Here is a 20,347-nt window from a genome sequence, read left to right as displayed (position 1 = left end):
TAATTTGCTTATAGAAAATCTTTAATTAAAAGTTATATTTATATAGTTTGGAAAAGTTTATACTTCAATATATTTAATATCTTATGATTTATAATTTCATTAAATTTTTCTACTAATGATTTAATACATTAATAGTATAATAGCTCAATGATAAAATATAATGAATATTACAATAAAACTATAATACATTTCAAAATTTAATTGAATTAATGATTATCTTTATCTTTTGGATCATCTTTTTCACCAAATTTCTCTTGACTATCTTCTGTATGAGGCCAAGTTGTTGGTTCTTTATCAGGTCTTAAAGTTCCTTCTGGTTGTATATCAGAATAATCTTCCATTGTCATTTCTGAAAATGGTATCATATTTTTTATCTGATCCAAATTTTGCTGTAATTCTGCAATTTGACTATTTACTTCTTGAATGAAACTTTGTATTTTATTAGCCTGTAATATATTGAATAATATTAACTTAATTAATAATATTAATTTTAAGATAATTATAAAAGAAAAATAAATACAAATTACAATTTCTTTTTGTTCAGCATCAATTGCTTCTGTATATTTATCTGTTGGATATGGTACTGATATTGCTTCATACTCTTTATAAAACTTATCAACTAAACCAGGAGTGACAATAGTTTTTTTATAATATGTCCAATCAATTTTTGGTAAATCTTCTGGATAAGTCATCATACTGTAAAACAAATTTTTTTCTTTGAATCATATATTTTTTTATATAACTTTTATTATATTTTAAATTATTATATTTAATTATTATATTTTAAATATGATAATTCGTTTATATTAATATACAAAATTTGTTAACAACAGATTTCTTTCTTATTTTTGTGTTACTTTTTTTAATAAATTACTATCGCAATATATTATTATCTTGAAATTATATCTAAAAAAGGTTATGATCATTTGACTATAAAAAATAAAAAAAAAGAAAGAAAAAGAAAAAACTACAATTTCATAAATATTTATAAAAAAGAAATAATATATTTAATATATTAGAAATCATCTAGTTATTCTAATATATATTTTAAATTTAATATGTATACATGAAAATATTATATAACTATGCGATTGACTTTAACTAACCGTTGTAAATATCTATCAGATTTAGATTTAAAAGCTGTCAAAGCAGCTTTCTCAGAACTTGGAATTCGTTCAGTTATAGCAGACCAATTTATTGCTTTAAGTGCTTTTCGTGACATTTCTTTGTCAAAATTCTTTCGCTTAACGTAACACAATTTCTGACACAACTTCTGAACAATTACGAACCACGAATATGTACTTTTCTAGTGATATCGATTAGTTGAATTTCTATGATCAAAACGAGATATCGAATATATATATATTCGATATAAATATTCGAGTTAAATATATTGATTTAATCGATACTTATTCATTGTAAACTGAAGCATTTAAATATTTATACATAAAAATACAATTTTAATATATATACAAATATGAATAATATTATAAATAATTGAATATAATTACTTATTTAAATATATAAAAAAAACTATGTATTTCTAAAAAAATCTGTTTTATATATTGAATCAATGAAAAATTATTTATTATTTATTCATAAATAATTATATGTATGTATATATTAATGTCAATTAATCTTATAATACAATATCAATTGATATATACAAATTTTTATACAATATACAACTTTTTATACAATATAACTTCAAATTCTTTTAAATTTTCGGTTAATTGTAAAGATTATAATTTTAATTTAAAAATATAAAATTAATAATAGAAAATTTTATTAGTTTATTATAAAATTAAGAAAAAAATCATAAATAAATAAAAATATCAAATAGATTCATTATGAGCGTAGCTAATAGCATAAATAATATAATAATAACTGTTTATAATACATATAGTATACATTAATATATAAGATATAAATTTATTTATATTATTTATTATAATATATACTATATATTAATTTACACATATTCATGCCCAAGAATATAATCATTGTCATGCGTACTTACATACGTGCATTCATCATATAAGTACAATCATACATATAGCATAGTAAATCTGTAGTGATGAAGCGCAGACGAAAGGATCGATAAAAGAGGAAGATCGTGGTCACGGGGTACATGGGGTATAGAAAAGGAAAATAGAATAGGAAAGATATAGAAAGAGTGAAATAGATATTTGGTGAGTGTAAGTATATGCGAGATTGGGTGCTGTGGGAATAAGGTGGGCGGAGAGGGCGGAGTGGGCGGCAATGGTCAGGCGGTGAGCATAAAGAGGATAGGATAATATCGGTGCGCGACCTCCGCGGTAGCTTCAAGTTCGCCGCTTTAATACCGGCAGATCTATGATGTAGTTATGCCGAAGAAAAGTACTAGACATGTGAGAAACTCGGGATTAACGAGAAGTTCTCATCATAAAAGCAGTAATCTTGGAACGACATCAGAATCGAAAACGAAACACTTTCTAAGCGTTCGCATTGGTCTTACCAACGGTAAACGTTGGCTTTCTCTTAAAAAACGCTTAGGTCTGTCAACAGATGAAGATGTTGCAGTTTATTTGTTGGATCTTGCCGAATCTGTTTCCAGGTAAGATTGTGGTGGATATTTATATTACATTAACATACATTTTTTTCTTAATTTTAATTTTAAATTGACGTTAACATTCTGTTCGCGTTATAAAAATTATTTTAATCGATACTTAAACATTCATATCACTCGAAAGCGGGACTTCCCCTCTATTATGTCCAAACTTTCCCTCGAATCGCCATCTTGTGGGGTTGATATTAGAAGGGTGAAAGTAATCGATAATTTTTTATTCGTTAAAAATATAATCATTAATTGTATCGATTTCACTGATTTTTTATTGATTTTGATTTCCTTTGAGAACACGGATCGACCTGTACAGAAGAAATGTCTATTTTATTTAACTCCAAATACAAAATACGTGCAGGTAAATCAATTTTTCTTTAATATTTATAAAAAATACTAGTAATTGTTGACCGTTTTATTTATTTTAAGTTTGATTCCCCTTTTTTTTATTTTTAGAGACTAATTATCTATACTATTAATGTAATATTTCTTTATATCTATATATTTCATAGTATTTATTTGTTTTTATTTAATTACATATTTTTGTTTGCTAGACACAACACTAAATGCAATGGAGAAGAGAGAAAGGAAATGGCTGAGGATGAAAAGAACAAAACAGAAATATTGCAAACTGAAGATTTGATAGAAGATACAAAAGAATTTGTTCGTCGGAGTTTAAGAAAACAAAGTACTAGTACTACAGTTGTAGAATCTGAGACACTTTCTATTGATTCAGCACAAACCAAATTATCCAATGATGTTGGAATCCATATTCAGCGTAGTTCAAGATCTAAACATCATAAAAATAAAACAAAACATCATAAAGATAAACGGAAAAGAAGAAAACATTTTAAAGCTGAAAATATTATTTCACCACTTGAATCTGTTAAAAGATCTTCAAGTGATATAACATCAGCAGATGAAGATCAAATTTCTTTTAAAAAAAATAACTCCAAACCAGATAATGAAGTAGATATTGAATCAAATTTAAAAAGTAGTCTTCATATTACTACAAAAACAGAATGTTATGACAAAGAAGATGTTATGACAAAGACTGAAAATTTAGATAGCATAGAATATGTAGAAAATGTAAATATTAACAAAAATGTACTTTATCATAATATTGAAGATGTCGATATGAAAGAAATTACAATGGTTAATGACAGCAATGAACAATCACAATCTAAATTAGCAACATCATCAATTACTAAAAATAACAATAGAATTGTGGTAGAACAAATTTCAAATGCAAAAGATACAGTATCTATCATAAATTCTCATGTCCAGTCTGATGAGACAAAAGATGATGAGAATAATTCAAATGATATGCAATGTGTTAATATAAATTCCAATTGTTCACAAATTACAATAAATACAAATCAAGAAATAGAGGATCGAAAATTAAAAAAGAAACGAAAAGGAAAATATGATGTTGAAGAAGATGATGATGAAAATGTAAAAGAAGATTCATGTGAAGATTTTATAGATGATTCTGTATATAAACATAGGAAAAAAAGACACAAACATACTAATGAACACAAAAATCGTAAACATCACGATGTACGAAAAGCACCGCAAGATGGAATAATTATGCAAGAAGATAAGAATATTTGTTCTATAATAGATGATAGAACTTCAATTACAATTGGAAAACTTCAAAGTGAAAATGTTGAAAACCAAATGTCTGAGCCTCAAAGATTAGCTATTAAAATAAAACTCTGTCAAGAATGTAATAATCGTCATTTGCAAGATGCTTGTCCTTTAATAACACCTCAGTATGCTATTTCAGATTCTATATCATATGAAGATTGGTTAAATAAATATAAAGAAAATACTGAAGTTGTAAAAGCCGTAAAATTAGATGATCCTATGTCTGAAGGATATGGTAAAATAACAGAAGATAATGAATCAGATGATGAATCTTTATTGATTGAACAATCTAAAACAAAAATAAAAAATCAAAAAGAGGAAAAACAATTAACTATAGATTTGGATCGACCATTATATGCTAGAGATTCTTTACCTGAATGTTTTGAATTAAAAATAACTAATTCAGAGCATGGACTCGGAATATATGCAAAAAGTTCTGTTCCAATGCATGTTAAATTAGGTCCTCTTGTTGGACAACCAGTTAGAGAAATGGATATTCCTGATGACTTTTCCATGAGACATATTTGGGAGGTAAAATCAATGCAATATCTATCTCTGTATATATAAATTTTATTATATATATTTTTGTATATTAAATTTACTGATTATTATTACTCTTAAAAAATTTCTATAATAAAATAATATATTCCTTTTTTTTTAGATAGATAATAATGGTAAAACTTTGTATATAAGTACTACTAATCCACTAAAAAGTAATTGGATTCGTTATATTAGACCTGCTGAAACAAAAGAGGAAAGAAGTGTAGCTGTAATAACAAAACAAGGAGAATTACATCTTGTCACTACTCAAAATATCATATCAGGAATGGAATTAACTTATTGGGCAGACTCTCAATCTTCTGCATGGACACGAAAGAATAAAGTAGACAAAACAAGTATAGTATCATTCCTTTAAATTATAAATTAAATAAAAGTAAATGTCATTTCTTTAATTTTTTTTTTATTTTATTTAGATTGTGGAGGATGTAATTTAAATTTTGCACATCCAATATACTATCGATTACATTGTTGTATCTTTCATGATACTAATTATAGTTTAACTATAAGAAAATATCATTGTAAGGTAAATAATTTGAATTATATTTTATATAAACTTTTTTGCATTTTTGAATTCAAATATATATATGCATTTATTTCATAATTCTAGGTATGTGGAGCTGCTGTCCTAGGTAAGGATAATATTATGAAACATGCAGCAGAATTACATGCGGGTCGAGGTGCATATCAATGTCAATATTGTAAAAAATTCTTTTTACGTTTAAATTATTTGGAAATGCATCGTACTTATGGATGTGCACAAAATCCACAACGTTCAAGACCATTATGTGATTTTTGTGGACGTAAATTTTGTCAACCGCAAAAATTAAAAGTGCACATTAAACGAATGCATAGTGGTAAATATTTATATAATATGATATATAAATTTATCTCTAAAGTTTACTTTCAATTTAAATGAATGTTTAGATATGTCTGAAGTGCTCCGGGAGTTTCAATGTAAATTATGTTTGAAACTTTTGGGATCTCGTGCTGCTCTTCAACGTCATATGAAAGAAGTTCATCATAAAGATGTAGTTGGTGCTGCAACCTGTGATCGATGTGGAAAAATATTTCAAAATAAAAGTAATCTCAAAATACATATGTTAACACATAGCGGAGTAAAACCATTTAAGTAAGATTACAATATTTGTTTATGTAATATTATATATTTCATTAGCAAATTTGGTAAAAGCGTTTATTTATTTATTTTTTAAATTGCAGATGCAAAGAAAATGGTTGTAAAGCAGCTTTTACTACTAAGCAATGTTTACAATTTCATTACAAAAAGGTACATGGTCTTACAGAAGAAATGATGCCAAAAATTGAACGCTCTGTTGCTTATACTTTTGATGCATATAGTGGTGGACTTGTTGAAGATGTTGGTCGTGGAAAAAGTCCTCGACCAAGTAGAAAAACCTTTCAGGTTCGTTCTTTAATAAAATTTATTTTATTTTATAAATATTAATAAGAGTAAATCATTTCGAAACACGGTATTCGCTATGTAATTTATAATTTCAGCAAGAAAACGATTATAAAATATTTATAGATGATGGCAATTCCAAAAACGACTTAAGGATTGAAACGGAAAATATTTCTACACATTCGACCATAATCGAGTTTAGTACAAGTCCCACAAATAAGTATAAAATGGAACATAATTCACGAATCTCAACTTCATCATTTTTGATGGGTGCATCAACATCAAAAAGTACAGAAGCAGATGTATATGGTATATCTAGATTACAAAGTAAAGGAAGTAAAAAATGGCTTGGAGAATTTAATCCTCCAATTACTTCAGATATACTATCTAATACGATTCCTCATTTGTCAACAAGTGTTGTTACAGAAAATACTTACGAATTTGAAGATACTAGAAAAGAAATTGGTGATAAAATATCATCATCAACAAATAGAACACAAGATGTAATGGAAAATACTAAATTAGGACTTAGCGTTTATAGAAGAACTGAAAGTGCAAATGCTAGTTTATTAGTAGAAGCTGCTCTTGATGCTGCTGAACGGGATATAGGAGCAGTAACTAGTCCAATATTGGAGGATAATGATCGCGATACAAATCTCTATTCAATATCCAATCAATTACAATCTCCATTGCCTCAGAGATCACCAAATCATTTAGATTCTTATATACAACAAGAAGAACTGATATCTCCCGCACCGACACCAGATAATAGAAATACACCACCTACACATTTACATGTCGATTATCAAATACATCGGCCCGTTGATTACATCAGTACACCAAGAACGCATAACATCGATCAATATTTGCATCACGAAGAAATGCCGCGAGTTTCTTCACCAAATAATTATATACATATTCAACAAGAAACTTTGGTATCACCTTCAGCAACACCAAATCCTCGATATCAAGACGTGCATCATCATCATCATCACCATCATCATCACCATCATCATCAAATATCAGATAATTTATCTAGTGATGAGGGTGATTCAGTTGTGCAAAATCTTAGTCTTTCGGTAAAAGAAAAGACAATGCAATTAGATCTCTCAACATCATATAAATATGATCCTCTTGAACAAGAATTCGCTAGAGAAAGAACTAACTTTGAACCTCTTGTTCTTAATGGAGAACTTCAAGGATTGGATATGTCTGCTAGAGGATTTCATCATAATTTTGGTGTACAGATACAAAATGCGCGATATCATCATCATTTGTATGAAATTGCAGAAAGACAAAGTGTTGATCTTAGTAGGACTGGAAGTTATTCGATATCACCAACTCCTCTGTCAGTAACTTCCCAAGTATCGTCTGGTTCTTCGGTGGCTGTAGTTCCTCCACCACCACCGCCTCCACCACCACCACCACCACCACCTCCACCGCCTCCCCCACCTCCCCCACCTCCAGCGCCCCCTCCCCCTCCTCCACCTCCACCGCCACCTCCTCCACCTCCTCCACCTTATCCTCATAGTGATGTTTTAAGAGTTGTAAGTTTAGATCTTACTCCTGGTGGACGTCACACTGTTGATCTTACTCTTTCAAGACCGCATCATCTGCACGGATCTAGTGCTCGTGTAATAACAAGTCCTCAACCTACAGGCTCTGGCAATGCACATATCGTACCTGACGCGATCGATGGACGAATTTTATCTTCTCCTCCACCGCCTTCTTTATCAGGATATAATCCAAATTATCCTGTAAGTCCTGCTCCATATCATCCACCAAGACCAGGATATCATCATTACTCCGGTTATTATTAACTATTGTACATTTTTATTGTCTTTTTCTTATATTTTAATATACACCCACCGAGTAATTTTTAAAAAATAATTTTTACTATAAAAATATTTCAATCATAAATAATCAAAGATCATAATATTACTTGTCATTAATGTCACTGTTTTGATATAATGTTACAAAATTCGTTTCTTTATTTTTTCGTTTTCTCTACTTTAAAATATATCGATTAAGACCACTTACTTAGTCGAAGTAAAATTTTTTGATATAAAAAATAAATGCAGGCCATTTTAGTCGACTTGGTCTTCCTTGCACATATATGATAATCGAAAGTCAACGTAGATGCAGTAAACTTATAGAATTTTACCTTTGAAATTAAAGTACAACTTTGAAACAGAGAAGCGCACAAATATAATGAAACCAGTTATGTTAGATCAACTAGTTTTTGAGTGGTTTAAAGCACATGGTCGGATTAGTCAACCGGTCAAACGTGATTGTATTGTAAAGAGTGACATGTATCTATTATTTTTGGAGCGAACTTTATTTTTTTAAACTATTTACGAACAAAATTGTAGAAATTCTTTCTGCATTTAGAAGTATAATGCATGATTAGAAAAAAAAAATTAGTTTCTCAGTTACACAATTCTTAGATCATATATTTATATATATTGTTTTTTTATATAATCAAAATTTTTCGTTAATTGATAGTAAATTTTTTCAAACGAATTGTTACTTCATATGAAATGTTACTTAACTTTTAGCATATATTCTTCTACTTCTTGTTTATCGATGAAAAAGTATTTGTAAGTAATTAATGGTAGTTGTTATAAATTTTTGCAACAGTATTTTTCGGGCGATTAATCAACGACGTCAACATTGTTTCGTTTGTCGTCGTTGTTATTTTCAAACTTAGATTCATAGTCACAGTTTATCGTACATGAAGTCAAAGAAATAATAATTGAATAAATGAGAGAACAAAGAGCTGCGATATTATTAATGCATGACAAATTTTTACTCTCGAAAAATATTGTGAATTGTAATTTCGGTCATTATGACGGTTCACAATCTTCGAAATAAATCAATCGATGCCTAACGATAGTTATAAGTCTATTTATATGGTGATATTGACACTTAAACGTTTATTTTTATTCTAGTCACTCTCATATTACATTCGAAGTAATATTAGTTATCATATATTAGACATTATAAATGTCTACACTACATCAAAATTGCAACGATTATTTAATTTGCATAAACAAAATTTTTCAATTTCGAAATGTTGTTAAAATAAATATAAGCATATATATATATATATATATTAATTAAGATTAGTAATGATAACAACCGAACTTATTTAAAAAGTATATAACAAAATACACGTAGTTTACAGCTTTTTTCAATCTTTTTTGCTAATTATTTGCTAGTAAGTACCAAAGAATGAAAAATTGTGCAACCTTTGTGCCAAATAGATAAGATATTTATCGTATATGTACAGTTTTAATATAAGCGCACCGATTATTTTGTATTATATAAAAATATTCGTAGAATTAACAATAGATAGATATATAAATATATATAATTTTATGTATGCATGTATGATGTATGCAAGCATATATAATTGAAAGTATGTATGCATATAATTGAATGTGTGTATGTTGCACGTCCTTCTTAAATAATGCAATTATAAATTTTTAATTTTTGAAGTAAATTTCGATTAATTGTTTACCTTCTTAATATTTAATTTATAATTTTAATAATAATATTAATATTTAATTTATTTTTTATATTATATATTATATTATATATATTACATATATTAGATTTTTGCAATTTAGGGCTTCCTGTTATATTTTAATTAATAATTATACACTTTATAATTTATTACTTATATTTCTTTTCATTTTAAATAATAGCAAAAATAATGAAGAAAATTATTTCTTTCTTAGTATTTATGTATTCATATATAATATTACTAGTTACAATTACATAAAACAACAATGTTCATAAGTACAAATATAACACGAATACATACATTTGTATTGGATTTCTTAATATGGTAAAAGAATTAATGGAATAAATGATAAAAATAATAAAAATAAATAAAAACAATTATAAAAGTTATATTTTTTTATTATAACTATTGTTAACTAAAGATTACAGGAAGAAAAAATTATAATATTATTTATTAACCTTATTGATCATATTTTCATTTAAATTGACGCACATCTTCGCGCTTTTGAATGCAGCGACATCGACTTATATTATCAAAATGTTCTCCTCTATTCAACGATACGTATATATATAAAGCATATGATATATACGAGCCGACTCGAGCTGAGATCCCTAGTTTTGCAGTTGTTCATCGGTATCATTTTATAATATATTCTCTTTTTAAAGAAACCTTTCCAAAAAGCAAAAAAATGGTTAGCTCGGTTGTGCGGTCTTCTTTGCTATATCCTACGGTAAATAATTCTCCTTTTTCTTTTTTTTAATTATTAAAAAATATCGTTTATTATATATTAAGATAAGATCAGTTATTTAAATGTTATATAAACGGGTCGATACTGTTCGGTACGTCAATTTCTGTCGCATTAGTTAAATAGACTACAGTGTATTAAGTAACTAACTATATTCTTTCTTGAATTAAACTTTAATATTTTCTTTTTGTCTTTATAATTTTCTAACAATTGTTTTTATATCATTCCTTTAAATGCAAATATATTTTAAGAATAGTTTTCTTTTCTAAAATTTTAAAATTTAAAAATAAAAAATAAAAAAATATAGAAAAATATAAAGATAAATATGTATCAAAATTAAAAATGTTTTTTAATATATATTAGGTTAGACATTATGCAGTTGCAGCAACTGTGTCAAAGTGTGCTGCACTAGCTCCTGAAATTAAAGTTTTAAACAATAAAGTTACTGTTGCTGCTTATGATAATCATGCTCCAATTGCACAAGTTTCCATTGTATTCAGGTATTCAAAATCTAAATAAGTTACATATATCAATCATATCTTTTATATATTAATATTATATAAAAATATTTTATTTATAGAGCTGGATCACGAAATGAAACACATGATACACAAGGCACAGCACATTATTTGCGAATAGCTGCAGGATTAAGTACATCTTGTGCAACCAGTTTTGCCATAACAAGAAATATTCAACAACGTGGTGGAAATTTAATAACTACTGTTGATCGTGAAAGTATAGCATATACCTTGCAAATTACTAAAAACAATTTGTAAGATTTTTTTTATTTACTATTTGCATTAAAATGAAATTTTTTTATAAACTATTTGCTTTTTATTAATAGAGTAGATGCTCTTCAATATCTGGAATTTGCTGCTACTAAACAAATTTTTAAACCATGGGAAATAGCTGATGAGTTGCCCAGATTAAAATATGAACTCTTTTCTTTATCTGATGCAGTTCTAATATTAGAACTTTTACATAAAGCAGCTTATCGTAGTGGACTTGGATATTCTCTTTTTTGTCCAGAACATCAATTAGGTAAAATTGGTACAGAAGGTGTAAGTATAATAATTTTTATACAATATAAAATTTCTGTCAAATAATGATCTTATAATTTATTTTTTATTTATAGTTACAACATTTTGTCAATACTTGGTGTACTGCACCTAGATGTGCAGTTGTTGGCACTGGTGTTTCATTATCAGAGCTTACTGCTTTAGGATCAAATTTAAGTATTGGATCAACAGATAATACAAATGAAGAATCAAAATATTATGGTGGAGAAATTCGTAAGGAAACTGGATCAGATTTGACTAGTGTAGCAATAGCAGTAGAAGGTGTAAGCTTGAAAAATGAGAAAGATGCATTAGCATGTGCAATACTTCAAAGAGCATCTGGTAGTGGACCAAGAGTTAAATGGGGATCTAGTCCTAGTTCGTTGCATAAACAAGTTTCAAATGCTGCAGGCAGAGAACCATTTGGTTTATCAACTTTTAATGCTAGCTATACAGATTCAGGACTTTTTGGAGTTGTTTTATGTTCAACATCTAATGTAGCAGGATTTGTAAGTTATATAAAACATTATAATTATAATAAAATAATTTCCATATATATATATATATTATATTAATTTTTATTACATTTATAGTTGACAAAAGCAGCCTGCGAATGGTTAAAATGTTTTAAATTATCCGATGACGATATTACTCGTGGCAAAAACATATTAAAAACTGAAATTCTGGACGCAGCAGATAATTCATTATGTTTATTGGAAAGTATGCAACAACAAGCTGTGCTTAAAGGGAAGATTTCTTCACCAACATCATTAGTTAATGACATTGATAAAATTTCCGCATGCGATGTTAAAGATGTATGTTTATCTATATAATTCTTCTTTCTACATTATTGCATTTTTCAATAATATTAATACAAATAAATGTTTTCCAGATTGCAGACAAACTTATTAAAGGAAAATTATCTGTAGCTGCTATTGGTAATTTGAAGACTGTACCATATATTGATGAATTAAAATAGACTTAGTAGATTTTTAAAGAAATAAATAACGAACTACCGAAACAAATATTAATTTTTGTTCAAGAGATTGAGATTAAAATGCATGAAAATTGCCAATCAAAATTGGTACAAAATATTTAATATTTGTGTGCATTTCATTGCAGTGAACGTAATTCTGTAGATATGAATAAAAATAAAAATTCTTTATTTCCAGTTTTTGTATTTTTAATCTTTTCCTAAAAATGCATTATTAAGTTTATATATATATATATATATAATAATTAAAAGCATTTTACAATTTTATTTACATATTAACAATATTGTAAGAAGAATTAATATTAAAGATATTTACATGTATACATTTGAATTATTATTAGAAATTACTTTATGTTTACATTATTAATAGAGTTTTATTTCTTCTATTGTATAAAATTTATTACGATTTTTTTGTATTAGTTTAGATGACTTCCCATTAATTGTTCTTAATAAAATGGGTCTCATGTTTTCCATATCTTTAAATACTTGTAACTGAAAAGAAAATTTATTAATGTAGAAAATTACTTATTTAATAATAAGTAAAAAAACTTATTTAATAATGGTAAAACAATTTTACATTATTTTGCTTGAATTATAACCATATATAACTTACATGATTGTCTAAAACATAATTAAGTTTATTAAGTAGCAGTGATACTTCTGGATCTTGTGATAATATGTAATGTTGATAATGAGATTCTAACAAAAGACTGGACCATTCATACAATTGTTTATCAGTTGGTTGCTGTGCAATATCATGGTAAAAATCTTCAGCATCTAATTTTTGTATTAAATAATGTAATAATCGAAGAATTTCATTAAAATTCAAACCACTTTTAAGAAATGAGGATAAAAAAATATCAGAATAAGTAAGACTAAAAATTTTATCAAGAAAATTATTTCTTGAATATAAGCTTTTAGTTATCGAATTATAATCTGTACCATTTTGTAATGGTAAAAATGTTTCATCAGGATTTCTTAGTGCAAAGATTAAAAGATCAGTTAATAATTTTTCTGGTAAATCTTTAAAATTATTTAAACACCATACGATTGCTTCTACATCTTTGGATTCTATTAATTGTGGGATTAATATTTCTTGTATTGCAGCATCACTCAATCCTTCATTTATGTAAGATGACACTTGTTCAGAAATTTTTATTGGAATATGGATTTTTGGTTTAATAGAAGCTTTTCCATTCTTTTCCCATTGGGTTATTGTTGACTCTTGTATTACAACAATTTCATTATTTTCAATATTATCATCATCATTTTTAAAACGTAAGGATGATCCGAGTAAAGTTGCTATTTTCTGAGGTGCTAGATGAAAAGGTGCAATTGCTAAATGTCTATTAGCAGCAAGTAATAATTTATCCTCAATTTTCCATAGTTTTGCATCTTTTGTATATAATTTCAGTTTCTGTGCATCTTGTATTAATTTGAATTGTACATTATAAATCATTAATATGGCTCCTTCTTCAGAAACATCAGCTCCATAAACTGCTATAGTTGCTTCATTTAGAGATGTCATAATTACGGGATGTTTAGTATTAATATTAGTAATAATACCAATTAATATACTTAAATCACTTTCATTATTTGTTTCCACTAAAGGATGACTATATAATCTACCATGTGACCCTGAATAATAAAAGAAAGATACAAAATTAATTTAGATGTAATTTAGATTTTGAAAAAAACTAAAAAATAATAATTACTTACATAATGTTAAAAGACAAGCTTTATTTTTAGTTTGCAATATTGTATGGCCAACTAACTCTTCTGCTGTTCGTTTTAATTCTATTCTTTTCATATAATCCTTTTCTTCAGTATAGGTCTCATTATTTAGCTTAACTATAACACAATTATATGTTCTTTCAATTTCAGTTAACATACATAAATTTATTTTATCACTAGTATGAATTAGATAACATTCTAAAAGTTTTTCATTTATATTTAATATTCCTTCCTTAGACCATGATTTTCTATTTTGTATAGCTCTTTCTAATGAAGCAGTAGCTCCATCTTTGCGTACCAATACAGGTGGACAGCCTTCAAGTGTAAGAATAGTATGCAAAGCAGATTGAAATTTATAGCCTTTGATGCTATTTAAATCTGTTTCTTCAGCAGACCAAAGACGAATTTTTTTCTCGTTAAATACTGCAGCATATTGATGTGTTATTTCATTGTAAATAACTTGTGTTGTTAATCGATCTTTACTAGTCCAACTACCCAATTGCTTTAAATCCTGCAACTGTAAATAGAATTATATTGATTACACATGATAATAAATAATTATATTATAAATATTATTAATGCATTATTTTACCTTATATCGGATTACAATATTTCTTCCTAACGTTACGATTGCACATCCTGTTTCTGAATCTCTCTCAACACCTAACAAATTTTGTTCATCAATAAGAGGACACAATGTATAATATGAATAAAGTTTTGCCATTTTATTAAAATAACTTTTTTAAATTCTCTATTTTTTATTATTTGATAATCTTTATTATTTGTGTTCATGTAAAATAAAATAGTAACAGATAGCAAACACGATTTGTCAATATAATTTTTCATTAAAAATTTTATTGGCCATATACACTATATAAGGATGCTTTTACAATTAATAAAGATGGCGTTCGAATATGATTTCTGCAATTGGCGCGATTAAAACATGTCCTCTCACTGAATTGATAAAAACAAATTATAACTAAAAACATGATTATAGATACAGATTAGATATAAGAATAAATATATATAAGAAAACTTTTTATTTATATTTTAATATTTATATTTATATTTTGTATTAAAGACTGTTGAATTATGTAGTGATCGCGGGGGCGCTTTGATCTATGTCTAGAGCACCATATTTAAAATAAATTATGAAAATTCAAATATTTAAATTTAATAACTGTTTTATTATTATAATATATTAATATACTATATTATATTATATTTAATTTTTAAATTTTTTAGTTTTTTTATGAAAATTAAATTTTATATAAAAATAAAATTTCTATTTAAAATAAAATTTTAAAATTTTAATTCATCGAAACTTTTTAAGAATTGAGAAAAGATTCATAATATTTTTTTGGAAAAAATATATATTTTAAAAATTTGAAGGTTGAACAAAGAAAAAACAGTTTAAAAGAATTTTTTAATTTTTATTTATAATTTAAATATTTTAATGAAAGTTGATTATCATTATCATTATGGTATTTAAATAAATTGATTTATTATTATAAGATAATATTTTCTTGTTGGAAAGAATACAAATTACATCCACTAAATGATGATTGCATTTGTGATCACTATTCGAAGAAGATCGGGAAGGGATAAAGCTATATACATTGAGGGTGAGTTGAACGATACTTGAGTCTCTTCGTATCTCTTCTCGAAGAGAGTTTTAAACATTATAGCAAACATTTATTTGTATTTTATTAAAAAGAGTATAATAAATATTTATTTATATTTTTATTTTAGTTGGTGTAAAATTTTTTTAATCAAAATTATTTTCACTAAAAAAATATTCTATTTTGCAAACAATTGGTCAAAAATGCAATCGTCAATTATTATTCCTCTTTTGTGTTTATTTATGGGTAAGTTAAGTTAATTGAAATGCATCCTATTTCATTGATTATAATATATATATATATATATATTTTTAATGATCAATTATACTCGATCGAGATTGTATTGCTCGAATATGATCTTTTTTAAATTTTTTTCAACATTCTTCTATTTCTGGTTAATAAACGTTTCTCAAGCAACTGCATAACATCACGAAGTCATCGTATCTTGCTGTCGATTCGATTGGAATACAAATCGAAAAGACAGTAAAAGTACAAACAGAAAAACTTGAGTGTGGAAATGCGAATACGGGAAAACATAAAATTAAACTTTCATTTTCATTTTTCATTTTTTCTTTAAAACAAAAGTGTAATTTTTTATGGGCATTAAAAATGTTTTAAAATATCGATAATCTTGATCAATTCTACTATAATTTCTTTTTTTTTTTTTAGATTTCAGTACTACTTTTTTAAAGTCAGAAAAAGAGGATAATCGTTGTGAAATAATGATGAAAAGGATTGATTTTGATGACAGAATGACCGTAACAGATAATACACCATCTAGATTACATTCAACATGGATTTCGCAAGAGTAAATATGTTTTCAATTTTACTTTACTTTGAGATAAAATGTCGCGAATATTTTCAGAGCAACAGATGATCATTATTATTTCTTCAGATGCGAAATACGAGCTGGTCCGAAATATATCATAAGGAAATACAGTTTTTTTAAGAATGATACATTTCTTTTATTACAATATCATTATGACGAAGAATCATGTAGTATTGCAGCTTACACTGTTATAGCACGTGGTTCTGTTAAAATTTTATCTCCTTCTATTGCAATTCCTGGAGCTGCAGAAACTAACGTACAATTGGATTCAGTTTATTTAATACCATTTAACAGACAGGTAGATCGATCAATGTTGTTATTATAATTGTTATGAAAAATTGAATAAATTAATTATAACAAATTAAATTATCTTATTGTCAGGTAGCTCATAAATTTGGACGTATAATGAATGCAAGTTGCGGTGGTATTGAAACAAAGTGGCGTCCTTACCTGCCGCAACTCATCTACGAACGATCCATGGATTCCCCGTTAAATATGAGCTTACATATGTATGATTTGAATTCTAATTCTCTTCAAAGTCGTTTGTTAAGATTAAGAAAACGACACACGATAGCTTGTCTGGATTCCTTCGAAATCGATTTCACTGAACTTAAATTGCTTCGAGTTGAAATAAAACGATCTAGTTTCATCTCAAAGTTATCAAGAAACGTGCTCGGCGAAAATAAAATGCGTGTGAGAATTGAATTATTGTTAGGGGGACCTGCTCGAAACATTCATTCTCAGAAAATGCAATCAAAACCAAATCGATTGCAATCTACATCACTGTTACGCGTTGATACGGTAAGAATACTTTATCGAATGCTTCTAATTTTTCTATTTATATATATATATAATCTTTATTTTAATATCAATTTAACGTCATAGGCTATTGACTGTCCAATTTGTGGGAGCGTGTATCGTGCTACCGAATATAGCCCGCCTTTGTTTCATCAAACACCACCACTTCCAGCAGTAATCGACGGTTTTTGGTTAAGTATTAGATGCGAAAGCGTCGATGGAGGATTTTGGTCTAGAAGATTTTTCCGGATTTATTCCGACGATAATAGATGGTTTGCACGTTGGAGTTATTATTCCGATTCAATGTGTTCGAATTTTTTATACACAATTACCGCAGCTGGAACTTACGTTTTACGAGCTGTTCGACAAACGCGCGATCAAAATTTAAATAGATTCAACGACAAAATTCGATTAGACAGGGTTCAAAAAAGCTTAGAGTTAAGTATTTATCCTCGCTTTTTACAAGATACCAAAGAATCGATTATATCACGATCAAATCAGAAGCAGAAGATGAAGATTGATCCACAAAAATTCATTGGTCGAATAATTCCTTTTGAAATCCAGAAACACAATACGATACCTTCTGGAACAATCGAATTGGAATTACAAATTCTTGAAAGTCTTTTAATTCCTGTTGGTAAGATAGCATCAATAAGTTGCAAATTAAAAACTATGAGAGAAGTAAGAAAAATCAGACGTATAAGGAGAAACGAAGCAAGTTTATGGTCAAAAAATTGCAAACTTCGAACCGGATTTAAAACTCCTACAACTTTGAAATTCAAAGCAAAAATTGGTCTTGATTGGAAAGGAGATTACACTTTACTTTTAGCTTCGTGGAAAGATGATCTTTGGGAGGCTCCTCTACAACAATGTTACGAATCAAGTCTGGAAAATCATTTTCACAAATCCTCGCATTCAACACTTTTTCGGCAAGATAATTGGTACGATCGATTTAGCAGACGAAGGCGAGATTGGTTTCCTTCTTCGTTCGCCATATGCCTTTCAACAAGTTCCTCATATATGTACAATATAATTTTATTTTTATTATATTGTTTATATCATATGTATTGATAAATAAATAATATGATAAAATTTTAATCATGATTTTGAAAATATTTAAAATTTATAAGAACTTATAAAAAATCTTTAATATCTCCATTGTTTTCCGATAAAATTTTTTAACTTTTAAGAATACAAATTAAAATTTTCATTTTAAAAAATAATTTAGAACTTGTATTTAAATATTGTTTCCCGTTTCCCAGAATTAGAAGCATTATATTTCGAAAATTGTATATGATTAAATATACTTTTAAATAATATTAGATCAATTTAAAATTTGAAGCAGAATGAATACAATTTAAATATTATTTTATCAATATTATTATGAAGAAATATAAAGAAATTATTTATCATAATGAACTTCATATTTCAAATTCGTGTATTTGCATATACAAATTCAACGTGAAGTATAAAAAAAATCGACGTTAACTTTCGAAAAAAGATTGCTTAAATGATCAAAAAAAAAAAAAAGAAAAATAAAATAAAATAAAGATATAGATAGAAATTATTATTAATAATTAATTATATTAATCAAATTAAGTAATTGTAATTATTTTAAATATCTTTATCTTACTTTTTGATGAATAAGATGCATTGATTTTGTTGAATCAATCAAACTTTGATCAATATTATTTCCAATGAATATCAAATTGTAACAGTTATATTATAGACAACTCATATTTTTTGTACTTTTAAATATATTTTATTTAATTAATAAAAACGAAATTATTATTTTTCTGTTTTCTTCAATTTTGCGAACGCATGAGTTTTCATCACCTTTATAACAATTTTTTGTTCCTCGATAAGAAAAGCGCGAACGATCCTATAATCAAAAATTTGTAAAAATAAATTTGCATTGTTGCTATCGTTTTGTAAAAAAGAAGAAAATAAAGATATACCTTTCTTTGACGCATTTGTGACAGAGAACACCGCCATATACTCGTTTTACAGTTTTTTTGCGTCTGCACATTCGTGATCTTTCCATGGGTCTAGCTGGTTGAATACCTCTTAATTTATCTTTGCATTGACCACATCTTGGAATCTTTTTCGGTTTTTTAAGATATTGATATACTAATTTTCCACCAGGAGTGCGAACACTGCAAATGTATAATACGGTATATTACATCTTTTTAATTTGGATAGACCGACACAGATACGTTGTGAATAAATTTTTGATTTAATAAATAATTCAAACAAAAATTTTATTTTATATTTAATTAACATAAAATGATACGATTTTACATAACAAATATACACAATTTTCACACACAAAAATAAATCAAAACATAACCTTAAATGATCAAAAATTTATTATAATTTTATTAACTATTCTAATAAATTTTTTGCATTATAATTTGTACAATTTATATATATTAAATACACGAATTTTGCATTAATATTTCTATAAAAATAAATACTTACACGCGTCTCCTGTTACTTTTTGTATTATATGACAATCGACGTCGATAGGTTAAGCGTTGTACCATTTTGGTTCTGAAATATAAATTTATTTCTTAGCAGAAAGGTTCGTTCATATCGTAATAAATTATATTGTCAAAAAATATAGATTTCGAAGCAATTATAAAAACATCTTCATCTTTAAAGATTAATTTAAATAATTTAGGTAATTAAACGTAATATAAAATTTAAACGAACCTTTCGTAGAGCCAAGCGGAAAAGGAAACGACTACATCGGAAAAATTTTACTATACACACGCGCAACCTTGTGCCACAAAATAGTAATACTCCCTA

The 20,347-nt window shown here is 26.8% G+C and overlaps 6 protein-coding genes across 9 annotated transcripts; 3 read left to right on the top strand and 3 right to left on the bottom strand.

The window, feature by feature from the left end:
* Nucleotides 1–72: 72 nt before the first annotated feature.
* Nucleotides 73–1,868, bottom strand: LOC107999873 (ATP synthase subunit d, mitochondrial). 2 transcript variants are annotated; one of them, XM_017059911.2, is made up of 3 exons: nt 1,107–1,868; nt 528–696; nt 73–446 (listed from the first exon to the last, which is right to left on the bottom strand). In XM_017059911.2, exons 1-3 carry the CDS (start codon nt 1,220–1,222, stop codon nt 207–209), a joined length of 525 nt encoding a protein of 174 aa, XP_016915400.1. In that variant the 5' UTR covers nt 1,223–1,868; the 3' UTR covers nt 73–206. The 2 variants fall into 2 exon arrangements, with proteins under 2 accessions (XP_016915400.1, XP_061940944.1); XM_062084960.1 differs by having other exon boundaries at nt 73–696; nt 1,107–1,334.
* A 498-nt stretch (nt 1,869–2,366) lies between these two features.
* On the top strand, nt 2,367–10,141 carry LOC107999868 (uncharacterized). 2 transcript variants are annotated; one of them, XM_062084902.1, is made up of 9 exons: nt 2,455–2,596; nt 2,895–2,960; nt 3,154–4,780; nt 4,911–5,145; nt 5,224–5,333; nt 5,418–5,664; nt 5,735–5,939; nt 6,029–6,230; nt 6,326–10,141. In XM_062084902.1, the coding sequence occupies exons 3-9, from the start codon at nt 3,191–3,193 to the stop codon at nt 8,045–8,047; spliced, it is 4,311 nt and encodes a 1,436-aa protein (XP_061940886.1). In that variant the 5' UTR covers nt 2,455–2,596; nt 2,895–2,960; nt 3,154–3,190; the 3' UTR covers nt 8,048–10,141. The 2 variants fall into 2 exon arrangements, with proteins under 2 accessions (XP_016915394.2, XP_061940886.1); XM_017059905.3 differs by lacking the exon at nt 2,895–2,960 and having other exon boundaries at nt 2,367–2,596.
* Nucleotides 9,316–12,730, top strand: LOC107999870 (cytochrome b-c1 complex subunit 2, mitochondrial). The gene is made up of 8 exons (XM_017059907.2): nt 9,316–9,447; nt 10,271–10,486; nt 10,865–11,001; nt 11,082–11,273; nt 11,346–11,562; nt 11,637–12,068; nt 12,153–12,374; nt 12,452–12,730. Exons 2-8 carry the CDS (start codon nt 10,445–10,447, stop codon nt 12,536–12,538), a joined length of 1,329 nt encoding a protein of 442 aa, XP_016915396.1. The 5' UTR covers nt 9,316–9,447; nt 10,271–10,444; the 3' UTR covers nt 12,539–12,730.
* LOC107999869 (nucleolar protein 11) lies at nt 12,721–15,334 on the bottom strand. Of its 2 annotated transcripts, XM_017059906.3 has the most exons (5): nt 14,880–15,334; nt 14,273–14,804; nt 13,167–14,191; nt 12,870–13,045; nt 12,721–12,753 (listed from the first exon to the last, which is right to left on the bottom strand). In XM_017059906.3, the coding sequence occupies exons 1-4, from the start codon at nt 15,009–15,011 to the stop codon at nt 12,917–12,919; spliced, it is 1,818 nt and encodes a 605-aa protein (XP_016915395.2). In that variant the 5' UTR covers nt 15,012–15,334; the 3' UTR covers nt 12,721–12,753; nt 12,870–12,916. The 2 variants fall into 2 exon arrangements, with proteins under 2 accessions (XP_016915395.2, XP_061940939.1); XM_062084955.1 differs by having other exon boundaries at nt 12,721–13,045.
* A 602-nt stretch (nt 15,335–15,936) lies between these two features.
* Nucleotides 15,937–18,634, top strand: LOC107999872 (uncharacterized). Its single transcript, XM_028667708.2, has 5 exons — nt 15,937–16,155; nt 16,579–16,717; nt 16,805–17,036; nt 17,120–17,539; nt 17,624–18,634. Exons 1-5 carry the CDS (start codon nt 16,113–16,115, stop codon nt 18,605–18,607), a joined length of 1,818 nt encoding a protein of 605 aa, XP_028523509.2. The 5' UTR covers nt 15,937–16,112; the 3' UTR covers nt 18,608–18,634.
* Nucleotides 18,635–19,275: 641 nt separating this feature from the next.
* On the bottom strand, nt 19,276–20,344 carry LOC107999871 (large ribosomal subunit protein eL34). The gene is made up of 4 exons (XM_017059909.3): nt 20,252–20,344; nt 20,018–20,089; nt 19,495–19,692; nt 19,276–19,418 (listed from the first exon to the last, which is right to left on the bottom strand). Exons 2-4 carry the CDS (start codon nt 20,080–20,082, stop codon nt 19,325–19,327), a joined length of 357 nt encoding a protein of 118 aa, XP_016915398.1. The 5' UTR covers nt 20,083–20,089; nt 20,252–20,344; the 3' UTR covers nt 19,276–19,324.
* Nucleotides 20,345–20,347: the final 3 nt, after the last annotated feature.

Source organism: Apis cerana, linkage group LG14 (genome assembly GCF_029169275.1).
Source record: "Apis cerana isolate GH-2021 linkage group LG14, AcerK_1.0, whole genome shotgun sequence".
NCBI lineage: Eukaryota > Metazoa > Arthropoda > Insecta > Hymenoptera > Apidae > Apis > Apis cerana.
The sequence above is the reverse complement of the archived record's forward strand: the minus strand, read 5'-3'. Positions and strand labels throughout refer to the sequence as shown.